A 21,482-nucleotide genomic window follows, 5' to 3' on the forward strand; every position below is an offset into this window, starting at 1 on the left:
CCGCCCGCCCCCGCCCGCGCGGCCAATCGCGCCGCGGCCACGCCCCCCCGCCCATCCGGGTCCCGCGCCGCGCCGCGCGCCGGGCTTTGTCCTCCGCCGCCGGCTCGCGCCGCCCGCCCCCTCCTCCGCCTCCGACAGGGGCGGGGCCGCGCGGAGCACTGTGGGGGCTCGGCGCTGTAATGGAGGCTGCCGCTCCGCGGCCAGCGCCGCTGCCTGCCTCTGGGGTGCTCCCTCAGTGCCGGACTTCCCCCGGCGAGTCAAGTTCTTCCGCGGGGAGATAGAGCGGTGGCTCCGGCAGGCTGGGCCCTGGGGCAGATGAAGAGGCAGGCCGCGGCTTCGGGGACAGCGCCGCCGGTGCCGTCAGTTCGTTTGTGCGGCGGCCGAGGCTGTTCCCAGTGGCCTCGGCATGCAGTATCTCCTGTCCGGGTCGCGGACCCGCGGCGACAGTTTCTCTCTGGGGAAGGTCCCCGTTTTTCGCGGGAGCGGCGTGGGGCTGTGTGCCCGCGCCCGGAGGGCACCGCAACGCCGTAGCAGCTGCCGTGGGTTCTGGCCGCAGCAGGGTGGGAGGCTCGGGCACCCCGCGGGTGCTGCTTCTGAGAGGAGAAAAGATAAAGGATTTGGCGCTGCGTGTGTAGAGAGACTTCTTTATAATGTCGTCTGTGTGGAGTTTGTGCACCGTAGTTGTTTGCTGGGGATCAGAGAAGCAGCAGCTCAAGCGCTGCCTGCCAGAAGCAGTCACATCAAAAAGACAAGCCCAGCAGTGCTCCCTCTAACCCCTTACTCAGTGCAGAGGAAAACAGATCTCAGCGTTAAGTGTACTGTGCTCCTGGCTTGCTGCTTCATGACACTGAGTGGGTGTGCTTCGTACAGCCCTGCTGTGGCTGCTTCAGGATGAAAAGCAGCCTTGGCAAACTAGAGCTGCGTGGGAGAAATCCAACTTCCAGGCTACCTGTAAAGTGAGGCAAAGCCTTTGTGCAACCTGGAGTATAACTACATTTCTGGTGTGAATTTCCACTGGAAAAGCATAACTGCATGAAACAGGAGTAGCATAAAATAGCATAGGAATTGCTGCCTTATCCCAGGGGCTTCATCCAGCAGGGAAGAGAAGCTGCAATAATAGCAAATGTTCCCGCTTTCCATCCTGATATCCATCCATGGAAGCACACGAAGATGTCCCTGCTCCTTGGGAATTCACGAGCAGATGGAGCTCTGCCAGGCCTCAAAGTGTGGAACCTCTCCACTTCCTCCTGCTGACAAAGTCTCAGTCTTTATGCCTTGCCATTTGGCCACCTGACTAGCCAACTTTTTTTCTCCTTAGCAAGTGGGAAGGGCAGGGGAAATGCATGAGAGATGTGGAGAAGTGTGGTGCTGCTTCACTTAATCTGGTTGTTTTGTAAAGGGCTTTTGGTATGTACGGTGATGAGATGGGCAAGGGCCTTGATAGATAGAAGGTTACTGGAGAGGGGAATCAGGGTGGACAAAGGTTTGTGAGGGCCTGGTTTTAGAAGGCCAGCACCAGAACGAGAGGACACAGCCTCAAGCTGCGCCAGGGGAAATTTAGGCTCGAGATGAGGAGAAAGTTCTTCACTGAGAGAGTCATTGGACACTGGAATGGGCTGCCCGGGGAGGTGGTGGAGTCGCCATCCCTGGGGCTGTTCAAGGCAGGATTGGATGTGGCACTTGGTGCCATGGTCTAGCCTTGAGCTCTGTGGTAAAGGGTTGGACTTGATGATCTGTGAGGTCTCTTCCAACCTTGGTGATACTGTGATAATTCTATTTATCAGTACAAGGTTGGGAAAGACTGGAGAGGAAAGGGTCAGGTACAGGGGGAATTTTATTCAGAAGAAACAAACCAATGCAGGTTACAAACTCGTGTTGGGAAGGAACATCTAAGATGAAAGTTTCTTGGCTAGAAATAGCAGGAGGAAGGAGGTGTGAGTGCCTTTGTAGGAAGATGGCATGGCTAGGGGCCATTCATGTGATGTGGCTGTTAAAAAGCCAAACAGAAGCTCAAATGGTGTTGGATTCAGTATTTCCATCACACAGTGCATGCTGCTCTCAGCTTTGGAGTGTTGTTCTTGCCTCCAGGCCCACAGGCAAGGAGGTCATGCTGGGATGGATGTGGAGAGCAGTTCAGAGGACCAAGGAACCAGCCTGGCAGGAGGAAACTGAAACAGTGGAGCTGAAAGGTTGCCAAATGCTGCAGCATTTGGGTATGGTCAGAATCTGAATATCCCTTCCTAGGTGACCCTCTTCAAATCTGGAGGTGACACTGTTTGATACCAAGAGCTACCCTGAATAATTCAGCCAAAACAATTCAGCACCATCCACCTGGGTCTCTGCTCAGTTCCTCTTGCTGCAGTTATCTGCTGAGTGCAGCAAGACACTGCTGCAGCCCTTGCTCGTGGCTGTCACCCCTGCCTCATCCTGCTGCCTGCTGGCTTCTTTCTTGCTGCTGGAGCTGTTGTGCTGTGGCTGCCTCCACTGCATCTCCTCCCTCTGCACAGCTGTGGTTCTGCCTCAGATGAGTGCTGGGTTCACTCCTGGACTGCAGAATAGGGGCTGAGAAGTGTCCTGACTGAACATGGTCCTGTGCAGAGTGTGAGGTGCTCTGGACCTTGGAGCTAATCTGCAGAAAAGCCTGGCAGCCCTCAGGATTCTCCTGGAGACAAGGAATCTGCTTCCCAGCACTGCCAGTCGCTTGAAGAAGCTGAAGCTGAGCAGAGAGAAAAATAAGTGAGTCCCAAGTCCTAAAAATAACTCATTCTTTTCCACTATCCTAAATGACCAGGCTCAGAGAGTTCAGAGTTGCTTGGCCTGGAGAAGAGGAGGGTCTGGGAAGGCTTTGGAACTGCATTTCAATATCCAAAGGAGAACTACAGGAAGGTTGGGGAGGGACTGTTTACAGGACCCTGAGGTGATAGGATGAGGGGCAGTGGTTTGAAACTAGAGCAAGGTAATTTAGGTTAGACATAAAGAGGAAACTCTTCGCAAGAAGAGTGGTGAAACACTGGAGTGAGTTGCGCAGAGATGTGGTGGAGGCCTCATCCCTGGAGACATTTGAGGTCAAACTTGATGGGGCCCTGGGCAGCCTGTTGTAGTTAAAGAGTTCCTGCTGCCTGCAGGGGGGTTGGACAAGATGACCTTTGAAAGTCCTTTGCAGCTTGATGGATTCTATGATTCTGTGCTCTGCAGTTTTGCAACCAGCACCATTCATCTGCAGGTCTCTGAGCTCTTGACAACTATTGAGTTAATTAAAGTTTGCACTCTCCCTTTGGACTGAATGAGCTAAAACCCATTTCAGTTTGATGGAGATCTCTTCAGTGGTGCTCACTTACAGCCTGGTTCTCGAGAGCACGAGGGGCTTTTGCCATCAGGAGAGGACCCTGGAGTGTATATAACTTGCCACTGACTTCCCTGTGTGCAATGCAGGAGATGATTGATCAGATACATTACTGCTTTTAACTGCTGCAGGTGGTCCCTCACTGAGCTTTCCCATCTCTTCTCTCATGTAATGTCCCTAGGCCTCAGTTAATAGCAGAAAATGTCAATTTTATGTTCCTGCAAATATGTATAACACAAAACTTGATCACTGCTCACATATAACTACACAGCTTTGGTGTTTGACAGGTCTTCAGATCTCTATGGAAAACATCTCTGCTGAGAAACAGAGGAAAGAATTGGCTCATTTTGATGTTTTCTTGGCTTTGGTCACTTCTGGTCCTCAGTGATCCCTTTTATGTATGAATTGCACAGGGTTTGATTTCTGAAGCTCCTCTAAAAGGTGGGGATTCTAAAGAAAGCTTCTAAAGAAATAGAGTTTATTTCAGTTGCAGTTAGAGCATCTACTAAGAGCTATCCCAAAGCAAAGCTCAGGTTTCTGGCCTGTCTCCAGCCTTCTTGGCCATGTAACTCTTCAGCCCCTGTCCTGCTCCTTTGCCTTTTCCATGTGCTATCTGCAAGTGTGCATGTTTCCCTACTCAGAGCTGGTTACCTTGAGTATTGTGTCCAGATCTGGACATCTCAATTTAGGAAAGATGTTGAGGTGCTGGAAGGTGTCCAGAGAAGGCAGCAAGGCTGGTGAGAGAGCTGGAGCACAGCCCTGTGAGGACAGGCTGAGGGAGCTGAGGGTGTGCAGCCTGGAGAAGAGGAGGCTCAGGGCAGACCTCATTGCTGTCTACAACCACCTGAAAGGAGGCTGTAGCCAGATGGGGTTGGTCTTTTCTCCCAGGCACCCAGGGACAGAATGAGAGGACAGCCTCAAGCTGTGCCAGGGGAGATATAGACTGGATAGTAGGAGCAAGTTTTATGTGGAGAGAGTGATTTGCATTGGAACAGGCTGCCTGGGGAGGTGGTGGAGTCCCCGTCCCTGGAGGTGTTTAAGAGAGAGTTTGGATGAGGCACTTAGTGCCATGGTTTAGTTAATTAGAAGGGTTAGGTGGTAGGTTAGACCTACCTGATTAATTCTGTGAGTAGAAAGTCAGGGGCTGGAGAGCGAGATGATACACTTGTGTTACTTGCACTGGAGGCTGTTTGCTCTGGGGAGGTTGGCACGGGTGGATGTTCAAACTGAATCCAGCTCTGCTCCTGAGCATCAGAGCCAGCAGTGTCACTCTTTTCTGTAGCAGACCTGGAAGTGCCTGGTTCTCACAACTACTGTTTACTAGATCACTGATGTCATTACCAGATATTATCATGGGGTTACCAGATTGCTTTATTGGAAGGATCATATCACTGCTACTGGTGGACTCCCAAAAGCATTTTGACTTCACATAGGTAGTCTGAGATGTTTGCAGTCTTGGAAACAGGGAGGTTTGTGCTTTGAGTATCCCTCTTACCATGCAGAACAGTGTCTGTTGACACACAGAAATCACCTCTCATTCCTGCAGCATCTTAAATCGTTGTTTAACAGGCAAGGAGACAGTGGTACCACTATGACATAAGGGTGAAGTTAACACAATAAGAGTGCCCACCAATGGATGCAGCTACAAATGCATCCTTCTTCCTCCATGTGATGCAATGTGTGGATACAACAGTGTGCTTAGAGAGAGTAGATGCTGTACTGATAACAGAACTCAGCTGCACCCTGGATGCTTCTTCCAATGTGCTGGAGAGAGCTGGGCTGTGTGGACGACTGCCAGACCTCACCTGGCTGTGGGTGTTGAGGGGCACAAAGCTCATTTTATGTTGTTTTCCTGTGTGAGTGCCATGCTGTGAAGCAAGAAATGACTTCACAGGGTCACTTAATAGAAATGCAGGCACAGAATGGGCAGTTAACTGGCTTCTCTGCCAGCCAGGTGAAGGATGGTGGACACAGTCTCCCTCTTTCCATTGCATACACTTGGTATCCTTAACCAAGATTTCAACTCAATTTGGGCTTTAATATTTGAACTAAATTTGGACTTTAATGTTTGAACTAAATTGGGCCTTGTCCTCCCTACATGAAATGTCATCTTTGTCCTGCTGCGGCGCTTGGCTTAGTCTCAGCTCAGTCACCTCCAGGTCTGTGTACACAACGAGAACCTCCTTGTCTACTCCCGTGGTGCATCCTCTGCTTGGCTGTGTCCCAGCAAATACCTTTCCTTGATGCATGTTTCTCAGGCAGTTCCTGTATGCTGCCACGGTGCTTCCAAAACCACCCTTGCCCATCCTGCCTGGTGCGTGGGCAGGACCCACCAGGCTACTGGCTTCCTGTTGCCATCCCACTGTGCCAAGCAAACAGGGATGGTGTGGAGCACCTGGCTGTCCTGAACGATTCCCTGGGAGCTCTGCCAATGCCTCCATAGTTTTTCTATTCTAAGTAAGCATCTTCCCCTAATTTCTGCACTCCTATGAAGACCATAAAATTATTGCTGAGATATCAAAAGCTGTGTTAAGGTCACGCTTGGTCTTCTTTACTGCTGCTACCAGAACAGAGATTTAATGCCAGTAATCTAGTGGTGAGTTTAGGAACAGCTTGTTGAGGATCCTCCTTGCTTTGTAAGGTACTCTAGGAGTTATTTTCAGAGCACAAGCAGCTCACAGCCAGTGAAAGAGGATTGTGCTGTGCTTCATATGCAGCTGAGCTTCATGACATGGCATTTTATCAGAACTTACACTGCTCAAGTTGATATTCCCTGTGGCTTATGCCTGTTTCTCAGGTGGGAGGAGAGGGAAAAAATGGGCTGTAATGCAAAGAGGACAGATCTGGGGATTTCAAGGAGTAGGTACAGACCTGGAGAGCAGTATAAGTTAGGGAGGAGGTGCTTGGCTGCGAGGCAGATATGAGCAAGCATCAGGGATCTGGGCATGGGGAGTGACAGTGGCTGTGAGGCCACAGGAAGCAGCCCCATGACTGGGTAGGGGCCAAGGAAAGCAGGACCCACAGGGAGGGATGGGACCCTGAAGGGAGACTGTAGCCAGGTGGGAATTGGTCTCTTCTCCCAGACAACCAGCAACAGAGCAAGGGGACACAGTCTCAAGCTGTGCCAGGGGAGGTCTAGGCTGGATGTCAGGAGGAAGTTCTTCACAGAGAGAGTGATTGGCATTGGAATGGGCTGCCCAGGGAGGTGGTGGAGTCACCGTCCCTGGAGGTGTTCAGGAAAAGCCTGGCTGAGGCACTTAGTGCCATGGTCTGGTTGATTGGCTAGGGCTGGGTGCTAGGTTGGACTGGATGATCTTGGAGGTCTCTTCCAACCTGGTTGATTCTATGATTCTATAGGAGGGTGAGGCAGCTGTGTCCAGCATGGAGCCATGTGTACATTCTTTCATGGGCTCTGAGACATGGCAACCCTCTGACATCAGTGCAGGGCCATCTGGTGTCAACCATTTGGTTTTCAGTCTGTGAAAGAGTGGCAGGAACTGCACCAAGGGTGCTGTAGTGTGCTTAAGGGTATCTGTTCAGGCCCACTTGGCCCTCCAAGGACTTCCAGTACACCATGACCTGCTACGTTTTGCATTAGAGCAGGAATGGATCACTCAGTGGTGGGAATCATGCTCTGCTCAGTGCATGGTTAAACATACACTGACCATTGAGCTGGTAGTTGACCCCTGGACCTTGTAGTGCAGCTGCTTTTGAAGTACCCAAAGGTTGGTTCTCTCTTCACAGGCGGTCCCTGCCCTTGCAGCAGCTTCTCAGCCACATGGCCACCGAGTCATTCCCGGATGGTTGTCTGGTGCTGTTGCACACCCAGTTTCCCTGTTGCCCAGGAGATGGCAGTCCTGCATTTGGACAACCTCTGCCACCAGTCCCCAGGCAGCACCAGGTACTTCTCCAAGGGCAGTTCGAGCCTTGCAGGGAAACCGAAGTCATAGGCTCTGTGTTTGGCCTTGTTGAGGAAGGAAAAGACAACATTTGCAGCAGTGATGGTCTGCCCTCTTCTGAGAGACCAGAACTGGGTTGCTGAGCCAGCAGCAAGGAGGACAACCTGTGCCCAGCAGGCAAAGGTTCCTGGGTACATATCAATGATGCAAACCTCACCAATGGGACAGCATCACTAGGAAGGAGTTAGCACCATGATAGCTTGGAGATGCAAGGTCTGTGTGGCTTCATCCCCTCCAGGTTGGAAGGTTTTAATGGCAGGTGAAAGCATCCTTGTGAGGACTGAGTCTGACCATTGATTGCCTCTTCCCAAGTGGATCCATGGCTGCTGCCTTTCACATTCAAGCTTGGAGTGCATGGTGGGAACAATCATCACTGCCAACCCCTGTCCCATCATTATCCCTGTTCCTCATTTACAACCCTCTGGGTCACTGCAAGCTTGTCTTTGCTGCTGCAGATTAGGTTCTGCTTAGCACTCCTGAAAAATGATGGTTGCAAGTCATGCTGCAAAGCCACAGACTCCTTTGGGGGATGAAGCCTCCTGGTGCCTTTCTCTCTTTAAAAACCACATAAGCAATTCTAAACCTCCCCTCTCTGTTGAAGTCCTCTCTAGTAGATGCTTTGTAGCCTTTCCTCTTGGAACTTTGCAAATGGTTATGGTTATGTAATGCTGTGCTCAAGTTGTCACTGATTTCTGGGTCACTTTTTCTACTTAATCATGGCAAACTTGGTTGTTCTCCCAACTTCTTTGCAACACTAAGATCTCCTTTTCAAGTGTTTCTTTGGGCATGCAGAAGACAAAGGCCTTTACATCATAGCTGTCAGATGCTATCTCCACGTGGAGCAGGGAAATAAATCCATGCACAGACATGCACCCAACAACCTCCCCAGACTGGAAGCTGTAGAAAAAACCTCTCAGCATGAAATATTATAGCAGTTGGGGAATTAATTTCTTATATTGTGATTCTTTTGCAGGCTTAGGATGAGCAGGCAGCCTCCTCTCCTGACTAGCCAGTGCTTCCTTTGATGCCTGTCTTAGGCTAAAGGCTGTTTAAGAAACACTGGCACAGGAAAAAAGCTGCTTTCAAGTTGAAAGTTGTACAGATAGGAAATAGAAGTGTCTGGGCTCGTTTGAAGCAGCTTTCCACTCCTGTTAAACCCTGGTGGAACTAAGGGGATTTATCTGAGAGAATGACTTGAAAACAGGAAGAAGAGAAAGCTGTGCCTCTGGGGAGGTTCTCAGATTTTCCCTCTTCAGAGACAAAAGCAGGTTTGCAAGTCTAGTTCATGCTGATTGAAGAGTGAGTCTGAGGAGCTGGTGAGCAGTGGGAGAGGTGACCTGTGGGTCTCACCAAGCTGCCCATGCCTCTGGCCTGGCTCATGGACAGGCAGTGCAGAGCAGGGGCTCACCTGGGGAGATTCTATGCCAGTGGCATTGCCAGCAGCTGTCAAACAGGTGCTTAGACGTGGCACTTTGTGGCATGGTTTGATGGCCATGGTGGTGTTGGGTCAATGGTTGGGCTTGATGATCTTAGAGGTCTTTTGTAAGTGAAACAATTCTATGATTGTGTATTTCTGACTGCTGGTTTGCAAAGACCTTGGTTGGGTCCCTTGGTGGACCTTTGGTAACAGCTGCACAAAGTGAGAGGACATTTGGGTCCTTCCATGGCCACTTGACCTTTTATCTCAGAGGCACAGGCAGCTGAGGTTGCTGTGAGGTTCCTTCAGAAAGGCTTTTCAATCCTTCTCTTTCTCCTCCTCCTCCTTCTCCTTCTTCTCCTTTTCCTCCTCTTTGACTCTGCAAGGAAGACTTCTGGTTTGGGGGGGGAGAATTCATGGGCTATCAGGAGCCAGCTTTGTCCCAGGTGCTCCAAAGTCAGGACAAGCCTGAGTTGCATTTCTCTTTTGCTCCCCAAGTAGCTGTCAGGAACCAAAATCAGAGCTTGCCCTGCACCATAGTGCCCACTAGACCACACAATGCCAGGCTCAGCTCTGCTCCCTGGGCATCGTGCAGGCAGAAAACACTGTAAATAAAGCAGGTGAGAGCTCCTGAGAGCAAGACAGAGCTCCTGGGTGGGTGTCTGAGGTTTCCACTCTGCTGTCCCCACCAATTCTCCCCAGAGGGTAACATGGGTTCCTGTGCTGCTGCACATTTGGAGCTGCAGGCAGCCCATGGCCTCATGTCTTTCAGATAAAAAGGAGAGAGCTGATAAATCCTGGAGCTAAAAGAGCCACAAAGAGGGGACTTCGGGGAGAATTTAGTGAGCAGTGGCCCAGATACATCAAACTGTCTCCTGCATAAAGAGAGATCCCATTAGTGCTCCTCTTTGTGCAGCACAGCTCAGGCTACTTAACCTATCAGACGACTGATGCTGCTTTGATGTATTCCAGAGAGACGGTGCCAAACTTTCTGTCACATTTCCCCTGCCTGCTTCAGTCAGTCACCTCCAATGGAAACAGCCACCTTCCTGGTGCCAAGGTGACATCCCTGTCCCTGCCAGGCAGGATCCTGGTGGGGGGGACTGAGCAGCACCTGATGAGCTCAAAGAATCCAGCCATGGAAAAACCCCAACTCCATCAGGCGCCTGGGTTCACACAGGGGGTGTCCTCAAACAGCACCAGCATCACTGACCTTCTGCCACTGTGGCAGGGAGAACTTCCTGCCTTGTAGCAGTGGGTGGCAATGGAGACAGCTACAGATGCCCTTTTTCTTTGCTGCTAGTGGTGAGGCATCCCCCAGGTGTGCCACTGTCACCCCTCCTTTTCTGGCTCCAGCCTGGAATTAATCCAGCTGGACTCTAGTTTCTTTCCAACATCAGCAAGCTGTTGAACTGGACCTAAAGGCTCTGGCTTTACTCTCTACCTTCAAGCGTGGAGCATGTTTTGGGGCTGGTGGTCTTGCTCAGGCAGGAGGGGCTGTTGGCAGCCTTCCCTCTGAGCAGGCCTGTTCTGGGAGCAGCACTGTCCCTGGCACCAAAGTGCCAACACTCAGATGCTGTTTTGAGGGATGCTGCAGTAGATGGCCACCCCAGACAGAAACACACCTAACACTTACACCTGGGAAGGTGTTTGCTGAGGCAAGTAGCTTTGACCTCAAAATATTTCCTACCTATGGGCAGAGGGAAGAGGATGCTGTGATCAAGTCTTGCAGCACCATAAAGCAAAGGATGCTCTGCTAAGCTGATAAAACCTGGCACCCACACTGCTGCTGGGCTGCACATGCCATGAGTGCATCTGAAAATTCACTGGCTTGAAAGTAAAAGGGTGTTAGAAGTGCCTCACTGGAGGATGGCCCCAGGATGATGTCAAGACATCTGTGCCGTCTTGTTTCTTCCAACTCTGGGTTTGGAATATGAACTTAAACGTCCTTCTGTTTCCTCCCTCTGAACCTGTGTCCCCACAGTGACCTTGTGCACACAATGCCAAGGGGCAGTGCTCACAAACCTGGTCAAGGAGGTGGCTTGGACCTCGTGTGGGAGAGCACAGCTGATGTGCAAGTGTTGAGCACAGTGGGAAAGCAGCACAGCTCAGAACAATTGTGTGTGTATTTAAAGCAGATGTTAGGAAGAAGTTCCTTCCAGTGAGGGTGGTGAGACACTGGCACAGGTTGCCCAGGGAGGCTGTGGCTGCTCCCTCTCTGGAGGTGTTCAAGGCCAGGTTGGATGAGGCCTTGAGCAACCTGTTCTAGTGGGAGGTGTCCCTGCCTATGGCAAGGGGTTGGAACTGGCTGAGCTTTGAGGTCCCTTCCAACCTAAGCTGTTCTATGATGCAAGTAAGAGAGATTACAGAATGTTGTTAACATTTTTGATTTGAGCTCCAGGAAAATCCCTCCCCTGGACAGCTCTTGTCACACTCAGGCCAGTGCCAACACCACCTTCCAAAAGCCACACTGGCAGCTGCCTGTGCTGAAGCCTGTCCCTCACAGCTGTGAGCTTCCTCAGCCGCTGTTCCCTGAGGGATTGCAATGCACAGCCTGCCTTACCTGAACAGTGGCTCCTGACAATCACAGCCATTTTCCAGGCTGGAATTTCATGGATACAGAGTTCACATGGTAGATCAGGGAAGATGTACCCTTAAACCATGCCAGTGGTTTAAATGAATGGTGTGGAGGAACCCCTAGAAGCACTTAGTTTTGTTCTTGCCTTGCCAATCAGTTCACCCATGGTAATAAAGCCTAAATTTGAAGATGGAATGGAGTGAGCAGCATGTCCCTCTGTCCCTCTGTCCCCCAACCCACCGTGGCTGTTTGCAGAGAGGGCTCCCAGGTCTCATCTTGCCGTCGGCTGGAGACAGCAGATGGCATCACTGCACAGCCTGCCTGCTGCTCGCCAGCAGCCATGAAGCCACTCAGAGGATGATCTTTTTTCCTCCACGCCACTAAATCCCTCCTTTTTAAGCAACTTCTTTCTCAACAACAAGTTTTCACCCTGCCCCAGTGCTTCTCTGTTCCCCATTTCACTCCTCTGCCAGTCAGTGGCCACTTTGTGTATGGGGACATTGCAGGTAGGTGTCCCATGATTATGTTGTACCTGCTGTGCCCCATGTCATCCTCTGGGCTCAGGAGGGACCAGAGACATGCTCTGAAGAGGAGAAAGGAGGTACCCAGATGTGGGAAGGTGCAATGCTGGATGCTGATGGACTGGTGAGGTGGAACTGTGAGGTGTTTCTTGTCTCATGGTTCAGACTAGGAGCACCTCACACAAGATCCCTGCATGTTTCTGTCTCCAACTGCCACTGGGGCTTCAGGGTTGAGTTTTCTTCTGCATGGATGTCAGCATTGCTCCCAATGGCATCTCCTGATCACCTCTGAGTGCCTCCTTCCTTCCTGCAGAGCACCATGGTCACAAGCAGGGTTGGAATGAACTGCAGAAGCCTTGTTCACAAGATGAATCTTAAACCATAATCTCATGGAGCAGTGCAGGGACTTAATGCTGATCTTGAACTATTAGTAAGGGAAGAGGTCAGGTAGCCTCTTGGTTTAATGGCCAGATTCATGTCTGGAATTTATGCATGGGAGCAGAAAGTCCATGCAGGCTAAGAGAGGCTGGGAGTGTCCCAGCTTTGCTTACCATCTTTGGTGGATCTTAATCCACAGCATGTTTCAGAGCACCACCTGTCACTAACAGAGGTCAGGAAGATCCTTCTCACTTGACCCAGTCCCTCTGCAGGCAGACCTGGGGAGAGGAGGCAGTTTCCTAGGGCAGGTGGTGACTGTAGGCTTGCTCTGCTCTATCCCAAGCCCATGGCTTCATATGGAGTTGTTGTGACTCAAATGCAGGACCCATTGGTTGCTATGTCGAAGCTCATACCAGCAGCCTTGGCCCAACCAGGCAGCCTGTCCAGAGCCACCCTACCCTCCAGCACAGCAACACTCCTGCCCACATTGGTGTTTCCTGTCAACTTACTGAGGGTTTGCCCGGGTCATTGGTAAAGACCTTAAGGAGGCCAGGCTGGATGAGGCTGTGGCCAGCATGATCTAGGGTAGGGTGTCCCTGCCCATGGCAGGGGGGTTGGAACTGGATGATCCTTGTGGTGCCTTCCAACCCTGACTGATTCTATGGTTCTATGATTCTATGAAAGAAAGCTGGCCCAAGCACCGAGCCCTGGGCAACACCACTTGTAACTGGCCACTAACTGGATTAAACTCCATTCACTCTCTGGGCCTAGCCAGTTTTCTGCCCCTGCTAAGAGGGGAAAATCCCTCACCAAAGCCACAAGCAGCCACTTTTCCTTATGCAGAAGGAAATGGTGCCAAAGGCACAGCCCAGGTAAACATCACCCACAGCCTTTCCCTCGCCCACATGTTAGAGCTTCCCGACATTAATATTTGCCCTACACAAACTTAATCCTGGTTTAGGATGCTGGAGACAGGCACCAAAAGTGTCCCATTTATTACAGTGCTGTTCTCTCTGTGTGCACAGGCACAGCACAGCAGAGATAGGAGAGTTTGCTCTTCTTGGAATGTGCTGTGAGATTTCTTTCTGCCCACAGCTGGGAGATGAGCACTGCCCATCTTGCAGATGCTCCAGAGGCCAATAAGGAAAAAAAGTCAAGCAGTGGAGAGCAGAAGTATCTGCTTAGAAGCAAATATCCAGGAACCTGTGGAGAACAGCTTGATGGTGGCATGCAGCAGCTGCCCAGTAAGTCCACGCCAATACAAAGGCATCTCCATGTTGCTGGCAGCTTCCCGAGGTTGTCCTGTGGCCCAGGAGGGCTGGGGAGGCTGAGGCTGCTGGGAAGGTGGTTTTGTCAGTATTAGAGCAGCCCTATGCTGCTCTAATACAAGGCCAAGTGCAGGGTTCTGCACTTTGGCCACAACAACCCCAAGCAGCGCTATAGGCTGGGGACTGAGTGGCTGGAGAGCAGTCAGGAGGAAAGGGACCTGGGAGTACTGGTAGATAGTAAGCTGAAGATGAGCCAGCAGTGTGCCCAGGTGGCCAAGAGAGCCAATGGCATCCTGGCCTGCATCAGGAACAGTGTGGCCACTAGGACAAGGGAGGTTATTCTGCCCCTGTACTCAGCACTGGTCAGGCCACACCTTGAGTGCTGTGTCCAGTTCTGGGCCCCTCAATTCAAGAAAGATGTTGAGGTGCTGGAAGGTGTCCAGAGAAGGGCAACAAAGCTGGTGAGGGGCCTGGAGCACAAATCCTATGAGGAGAGGTTGAGGGAGCTGAGCCTGTTTAGCCTGGAGAAGAGGAGGCTCAGGGGTGATCTTATTACTGTCTACAACTACCTGAAGGGGCATTGTAGCCAGGTGGGGGGTGGCCTCTTCTCCCAGGCAACCAGCAATAGAACAAGGGGACACAGTCTCAAGTTGTGCCAGGGTAGGTATAGGCTGGATATTAGGAAGAAGTTCTTCACAGAGAGAGTGATTGGCATTGGAATGGGCTGCCCAGGGAGGTGGTGGAGGCACCGTCCCTGGGGGTCTTCAAGAAAAGCCTGGATGAGGCACTTAGTGCCATGGTCTAGTTGATTGGTTAGGGCTGGGTGCTAGGTTGGACTGGATGATCTTGGAGGTCTCTTCCAACCTGGTTGATTCTATGATTCTATGAAATCTCTTCAGCCCCATCAGGGTGGGCTCTGTAGTCAGGAGGTGCAGGGAAGTCTGCAAGTGCAGGTCCGCTCTGGCAGGCATTGATGGTCCTGGTTCCGTGGTGGCTGTTCAGAGCTCTAAAAGAGCATCATCTGCTTGGACCTCATGTCACAGGTTGGACCTCCTGACTTCTCAGAGAGGACTCCTGTGAGCTCAGTGTGACTTTGTGGCCACCCCAGTGGCTGCAATTCTGGCTGATTCATGGCCTTTACACGGACCTGTCATGAAGCAAGTGGGAAGAGGCAGGAGTTTCTCCCAGCACCAGGTGCACCCTGGTGTGATCATAGAATCACAGAATCAGTCAGGGTTGGAAGGGATCACAAGGATCATCCAGTTCCAACCCCCGTGCTATGGGCAGCAGGGACACCCTACCCTAGAGCAGGCTGCCCACAGCCTCTTCCAGCCTGGCCTTAAACACCTCCAGGGATGGGGCCTCAGCCATCTCCCTGGGCAGCCCATTCCAGCCTCTCACCACTCTCATGATGAACAACTTCCTCCTCATGCCCAGCCTGAACCTACTCGCCTCCAGCTTTGCTCCATTGTCCCTAGTCCTGTCACTCCCTGAGAGCCTAAAAAGTCCCTCCCCAGCTTTTTGTAGGCCCCCTTCAGATACTGGAAGGCCACAAGAAGGTCACCTGGGAGCCTCCTCTTCTCCAGACTGAACAGCCCTAACTCCTTAATTCTGTCCTCATAGGAGAGGTGCTTCAGCCCTCTGATTGTCCTTGTGGCCCTTCTCTGGACACGCTGCAGCATCTCCACATCCAATCCCTGCTTTCACCTGAGACTCGGGCAGAAAACATCCCATGTTTCACCTGGCCCAGTTGCTTTAGCTGTGTTCCTGATGTGATCCCCAGTCATGCCAAGCTGGATCATGGGCTGGAAGTGACCTTGAAAGATCATCTGGTCCAAATCCCCCTGCCAGAGCAGCATCACCTAAATCAGGCTCCACTGGAACACATCCAGTTGGTTCTTGAATATCTTCAGAGAGGGAGACTCCACAACCCCCCTGGGCAGCCTGTTCCAGTGCTCTGTCACCCTCACATAGTTGTTATTCACCCAGGATGGTTTGTTTTGCTGTTTTTCCGCCCATAGCAAACACGGGATCAAAATCCTCCTCAGATTCACATGGAACCTCCTATGCCTCCTATGATGTTGTCACCATTCTGCCTTGTGCCTGTGACCACTGCTGGTCCACGCAGTTTGTCTGCTCCAGAAGAAGGCAGTGACATCCCTGGGGGCTTCCACAGTGCTGCTTTGCTGCATTCTGCTCCTGTCCACCTTGGTGAGTATCTGGCAAGAGGGAGCCTGGGTCCTGCTCAGCTGTGTGATGAGCAGGGCTGCACTGTGGAGGTGGCAGTGAGGCTGGGTTCTTTTCAGTGGTGGCCAGTGACAGGACAAAGGGCAGTGGGTGCAAATTAGAAGGCAGGAGGCTTCACTTGAACTTAAGCAAAGACTGCCCTGTGAGGCCGTTGGAGCCCTGGAGCAGGCTGCCCGGAGAGGTTGTGGAGTCTCCTCCAGGGACTTTCAAAACCCACCTGGACACATTCCTGTGCAGCCTGCTTTGGGTGACCCTGCTTTAGCAAGGGAGGGTGGACAAGATGATCTCCAGAGGCCCCTTCTGACCCCTACCATTCTGTGATCCTTTGAGGAAGCTCAGCAGATATCTCCAAACATTCCTGGGTGGCATATCCAGGAAAAGTCCTGCTTGACACATGGGAAGTGCAGGGATGCTTTGCCACTCCTGGGCTGTATTTGCTCAGGTTCTGATAAGGGCTCTTATCAGAGCATGTGAACAGCCCTGGGCAGGGGCTGCTGTTACAGCCCCGTTGCCAGCAGCCCATTAACACACCCCAGGACAAGAACGGGGTGGGACTGGTGGCAGCAGTGTCAGCCTCACTCCTCCCCTGGCACAGCACAGCTATAAATCCTGTGCCTCGAACCATACCTACAGTAACTTTCTGGGCTGGCAGGTGTCCCCACAGAGTCGGCATGGGTGAGTGTGGGGGAGCAGGGCAGGGTGGATTCCCCAGCTTGTGCTACCCCAGAAACACTGCTGATGGAGAGGGGAATGTGTGTGTGTGTCTGTGTTAAGAGCCTCCCCTCTGACAGAGCCATTTGTTTGCTCCTATGGATGGAGGACTTGCCACAGAGGCAGATGGCACAAGGCAGACTTACTGTCTGTGATGTTTCTCCCAGGGCAAGGTTTGAGAGGGACATGGAAGTCTCTGGGTCTGCTTTCAGCTCAGCCCAGCAATTCCCTGAGCAATATCAGGGCAGAGGAGAGCTCAGGAAGGGTTGGGTGTGGGAAGAGGCAGCTTATGTGTTTCCCTGCTCCAGAAAGCAGAGAGCACACCAGCTCTGGGGTGTACTGGAGGGGTGCAGACCTGCTGGCTGTCCTGCAGACCTGCTCACCATGCCCTTCTGGCTGGAGGAATAGAGGCTGTCCACACCTCTCATTACTGTGAGTGCTTCAGGGAGAGCTTCAGCAAGGCTCAGAGTCAAGCAAGGCAAGGACAGGTCTCTGCACACAGGGTCTGCCCAGGCTGTGCTCAGGAGCAGGAGGACAAAGCCTGGAGGCAAGGTCAGAGCAGCCTTTCCCCTTCAGAGGGGACAGAGAAGATGCTGTACAAAGAGAAACATCAACTCATCTCCTTGGAGTTCCTCTCTGCCCTGGCAGAGCAGGAACAAATTCAGAAGAGAGGATGGATGCTTCTCTAGCAGACAGCCACTGACCTTTAGTTCTGGCCCAACAGACTCACAAATTTACCCATAAATGTGTTCAAAGTGTAAGGCTGAATGAAAATCATGGGGCACCAGTTGCTATCCAACAGTCCCTCACTGTGTGGTGCCCAGAAGAGAAGCACTGCTGGGAAAGTTGTCCCTTTCCAGGTGTTTCACAATCCAGTGGTGCTGTAACCTCCAGAGGTGCAGCTGTGGTTTAATGAATGTTTGGATGTTAAGCTTGGGATAATGATTGTGATAATTAACTTGAATGAGCTTATTCTTCTTGAGTCCAGGTTGACTTTTTTGTTTGGCTTTTCCTGAGTGTGGTGGGAAGTGAGGAAATGCCATCCTGCTGTTCAGGGAGCTGGAGGGGCAGAAGGTGTCCCTCCAGGTTTCTGTTACACTTTGGTCAAGCTCCTTTTGATCAGCAAAGGACTCCCTTGTGGCTGCTTGGTTTTGCTCCTCACATTTCATGGGCACCTTGGGCTCTGGCATGAAGCCTGGGGAGAAGAAAGAATCCAGCTACAAGATTCATGCCAGAAAGGCAACCCTGTGCCATCCTTGCAGGTTTGGGGTGATTTGCAGCTGTTTCACCTCTCTGCAGCTGGTTCACTATCACATATTTCGCTCTGTTTGACTCTCAGCTTTCTCCCCCAGCTGCCCAGTGTGCTCCCCTCCTGCTCCTCGCCTGTGTGTTGGCCTTGCCACATCTCACCATGAGCATCCAAAGTGTGGCCTTCAACCAATCTTCAACCCAGGCATCTGCTCTGAGAACATTAGTGGACGGTAGGTACATGGAAGGGACACAGTTGGGATGCCTCCAGAGCAAGCTGTTGAGGAGGGCATCTTCCAACCCAGTGCTTCTTCTGCTCTGTCAGTGGAGTCTCAGCATCCCTCCTGAGATGCATGACCCAGCATGAGTCACCTGCCCTTCCTCAGTTGTCTGGTGGGTGCAGACACCAGACCTTTCAGTCATGAGCCTGTCTGCCCATGTGTAGGTCTGGAGAAGCCCAGAGGGTTTGCTCTGATCCTCTCCTGAAGCCAAGGCTGTCCCTTCCCACACGTACCCTGCCCTGCAGGAGAATGGCAGGGACAGAAAGGAGGATGCAGGAGAAAGGAAGGGTTCTCCTGCTGCCAGCATGCCAAGCTGTTTCACTTGTCCCACAGCTAAGGACTAGGAGAGAGGCCTTCCTCTGTGGTGTTTCACTCCTGTGCAGTGTTGCTGCTGTGTTGTTTCACCCAGACAAGTATCTTGTCTGAGGTACTTCACCAGACTGCACCATTCCCTACCTGACCAGGGTAGTCCCAGTCCAAGGAGGGTGAAACACATCTACAGTGGTGGGAGAGGATGGCTGATGCCTGCTTGGCTGAGGGAACACCTGCTGGAGCCATGCCCAGCCTCTGGGGCCATCACACACCAGAAAGAATGGAATGTGAGACTTGAGAAAACACAGGCTCCTTCCCCAGCCAGGAGCACAGTCAGAGCTGTAATAGCCCTTGCGATCTTCCTGCCTGGACTCCACTTCTCCAGCTGGGCTGCAGATTCCTTTGGTGTCCGTTTCCAAACCTCTTCCCTGGTGCTGTTTCCCACGCCCCAGGTCAGCTCCGGCTGGTGAATGGCTCCACCGCATGCTCCGGGCGGGTGGAGGTTTGGTACCACGGCGAGTGGGGGACGGTGTGCGACGACGGCTGGGACAAGCAAGATGCTGCTGTGGTGTGCAGGCAGCTGGGCTGCGGGAAGGCAGTGTCAGCCCACGGCAACGCTTACTTCGGCCGTGGGTCTGGGCCTATCTGGATGGACGATGTGAACTGCGGCGGGCAGGAGGAGCTCCTCACGCAGTGCTCGAGGCCGAGCTGGGGAGTGCACAACTGCGGGCACCAAGAGGACGCAGGCGTCGTGTGCTCAGGTGAGGATGGTGTTGGCATGGTCTGTGCTGCTGCGAGTCTCTGCAGCCCTGAGGAGAGGGACCTGGGGGTGCTGGTGGACGAGAAGCTCAATATGAGCTGTCAGTGTGCACTTGCAGCCCAGAGAGCAACCGGAGCCTGAGCTGCAACAAGAGAAGTGTGGGCAGCAAGGCGAGGAAAGTGATGCTCCCCCTCTACTCCACACTGGTGAGACCTCACCTGGAGAACTGCAGCCAGTTCTGGAGCCTCTGGGACAAGAGAGATATGGATGTGCTCGGAAGGTGTCCAGAGAAGGGCCATAAGGATGCTGTGAGGGCTGGAGCTGCTCTGCTGTGAGGAGAGACTGAGGGAGTTGAGGCTGTTCAGTTTGGAGAGGAGAAGGCTCCGAGGTGACCTTATTGTGGCTTTTAAGTATCTGAAGGGGGCCTACAAGAAAGCTGGGGAGGGACTTTTTAGGCTGTCAGGTAGTGATAGGACTGGGGTAAATGGAACAAAGCTAGAAATGGGGAGATTCAGACTGGATGTTAGGAAGAAGTTCTTCAGCATGAGGGTGTGAGGTGTCCCTGCCCATGGCAGGGGGGTTGGAACTAGATGATCCTTGTGGTCCCTTCCAACCCTGACTGATTCTATGATTCTATGATTCTTGGTCTTGCAGAACCAGCCACAGGAGGACTTTGTGTTGCACCTTGATCTTGTTGCACAGGCTATTGTTAAATCACCTTTCTCCTGTCCCAGGTTGGCCCAAGGACTGCAGTGAGATCCCTGCTAGCAACCCCAGTGGTGTCTATGTGATCCAGCCCACAGGGCTGCACCCCATCGTGGTGTACTGTGAGATGAATGGGACAGACGGGGGCTGGACAGTGATCCAGAGGAACCACCAGAGCACAGAGATCACCTGGGCTGAGTCCTGGAGCACCTACAAGTATGGCTTTGGGAACGTGCTCACTGACTACTGGCTGGGCACCGAGTACATCCATCAGATCTCCAGGCAGAAGGTTTACCAGGTCAGGTTTGCCATCACAGATGCCTCAAACAACACCAAGTTTGCAGACTACAGCCTCTTCTATGTAGAAGATGAGTCCCAAGGCTACCAGCTGAGGCTGGGCACCTACTCAGGGACAGCAGAGGATGCCATGGCCTCAAAGACTCCCAGCACCATGCACGACAACATGAAGTTCTCTGCTAAAGATCTGGATCAGGACACTTACAGCGGGAACTGTGCCTCCAGCTACGGGGGTGGGTGGTGGTACTCTGCCTGTTACTCTGTCCGGCTGAACGTCAAGGGGGCCATAACGTGGGGCAGCCTGTGCAATGGGAACTGCAAAGCCTCTGCCATCCTCATCAAGCCTACTACCTACTGCTAGAGCTTCCTCACTGCTCGTCTGCACTGGGCACGATGCCACTCCAGTGCCCTGCCAGGCCTCTCTTCACTGGAGGGGAGCAGACTGGGTGGCTGCAGGGCACATCCTGAGCTGCTTTGAGTTTTTTCTTTCACCTCTTTTGCAGAGCTCCTCTGCTTCCCTTGCTGGGTTCTTCCTCTTTGAGCTGTTTTTATAGGAATTGCTCTAGAATCAGACTAACGTGTTACAGACCCTGTGCTTCTGAGACATACCTGCTCTGGAGAATAAAATGTGTTTTGGAAACATAATGTCTGGGTAAGCATCATGGGGAAACATCCTTAGCTCCATAAACAATCTGTGCTTTCCTCTTCAAGGGTTCTGTCACCCTCTCATTAGCTGGGCTGAAGGAATTGCAGGATCATAGAACTCTTCTGGCTGGAAAAGACATCTGAGGTCATTCAGTCCAACCATCAACCTAAGACCACCATGGCCATTAAACCATGTCCCACAGTGCCATGTCTACACACTCTTTGAACACCAGCAGGGATGGTGACTCCAGTAGGTATCCTCCAGGAAGGATAAAGGTTCCTTGTTTTCTCCTCAGTCAGAATTAACCCCACTTGCTGAAGATCTGGCCTTGATGCCTACACCTGGAAGGATGTTCTAACCCTCGCTGGCTCCCAGTTCACCTCAACCCCAAAACCCTCAGTAAAATCTTATGTCTGAAACAGTAGCTACAGCCTGCAAACACCCACCCACTACCTCTGGTCAGCCTGGAGTGAGCAGCCAGGCTAGGGCAGTGTCAGGTTTCTTGTGAGAAGGATATGTGGGGCTGCAGGGAAAATATCCAATAGGGAATTAATTCTAATAAAGCACAGCTTTGTTTAAACAAACTGCAAGGGTTTGATGCCTGAAACACTTCAGGGAAGGACAGGGAGCTCCAGGTGCTTTGCATGGCTCTGCCAGTCTTGAGAGGAGTGGGACTGTTAGGTGCCTGGTGGGCACTACCATAGCCACAGGCTGGGCAGATTGGGTGTTTGCTCAGGGCATGACCCCGTGCTCCCACTAGTGCCCACCCCTACTTGCCCATCACAGCCCAGTGCCACCACAGCACACTTGC

General features: G+C 52.2%; 1 protein-coding gene across 4 annotated transcripts; it reads left to right on the forward strand.

The window, feature by feature from the left end:
* The first annotated feature begins 144 nt into the window (after positions 1 to 144).
* On the forward strand, positions 145 to 20,670 carry LOC135187537 (fibrinogen-like protein 1-like protein). Of its 4 annotated transcripts, XM_064166329.1 has the most exons (5): positions 145 to 1,001; positions 2,245 to 2,736; positions 17,775 to 17,903; positions 18,716 to 19,024; positions 19,758 to 20,670. In XM_064166329.1, the coding sequence occupies exons 3-5, from the start codon at positions 17,834 to 17,836 to the stop codon at positions 20,384 to 20,386; spliced, it is 1,008 nt and encodes a 335-aa protein (XP_064022399.1). In that variant the 5' UTR covers positions 145 to 1,001; positions 2,245 to 2,736; positions 17,775 to 17,833; the 3' UTR covers positions 20,387 to 20,670. The 4 variants fall into 4 exon arrangements, with proteins under 4 accessions (XP_064022399.1, XP_064022398.1, XP_064022400.1 ...); XM_064166328.1 differs by having other exon boundaries at positions 145 to 2,736; positions 17,762 to 17,903; XM_064166330.1 differs by lacking the exon at positions 2,245 to 2,736.
* The last annotated feature ends 812 nt before the right edge of the window (positions 20,671 to 21,482 follow it).

Source organism: Pogoniulus pusillus, chromosome 27 (genome assembly GCF_015220805.1).
Source record: "Pogoniulus pusillus isolate bPogPus1 chromosome 27, bPogPus1.pri, whole genome shotgun sequence".
In the NCBI taxonomy this organism is placed as follows: domain Eukaryota; kingdom Metazoa; phylum Chordata; class Aves; order Piciformes; family Lybiidae; genus Pogoniulus; species Pogoniulus pusillus.

Coding starts and splice junctions, on each gene's coding strand:
- LOC135187537 (XM_064166327.1), top strand. CDS start 13,299: ATGAGCACTGCCCATCTTGCAGATGCTCCAGAGGCCAATAAGGAAAAA. Junction 13,441..17,774: donor TGGCATGCAGCAGCTGCCCA/GTAAGTCCACGC, acceptor TTTCTCCCCCAG/CTGCCCAGTGTGCTCCCCTC. Junction 19,025..19,757: donor CGCAGGCGTCGTGTGCTCAG/GTGAGGATGGTG, acceptor CTCCTGTCCCAG/GTTGGCCCAAGGACTGCAGT.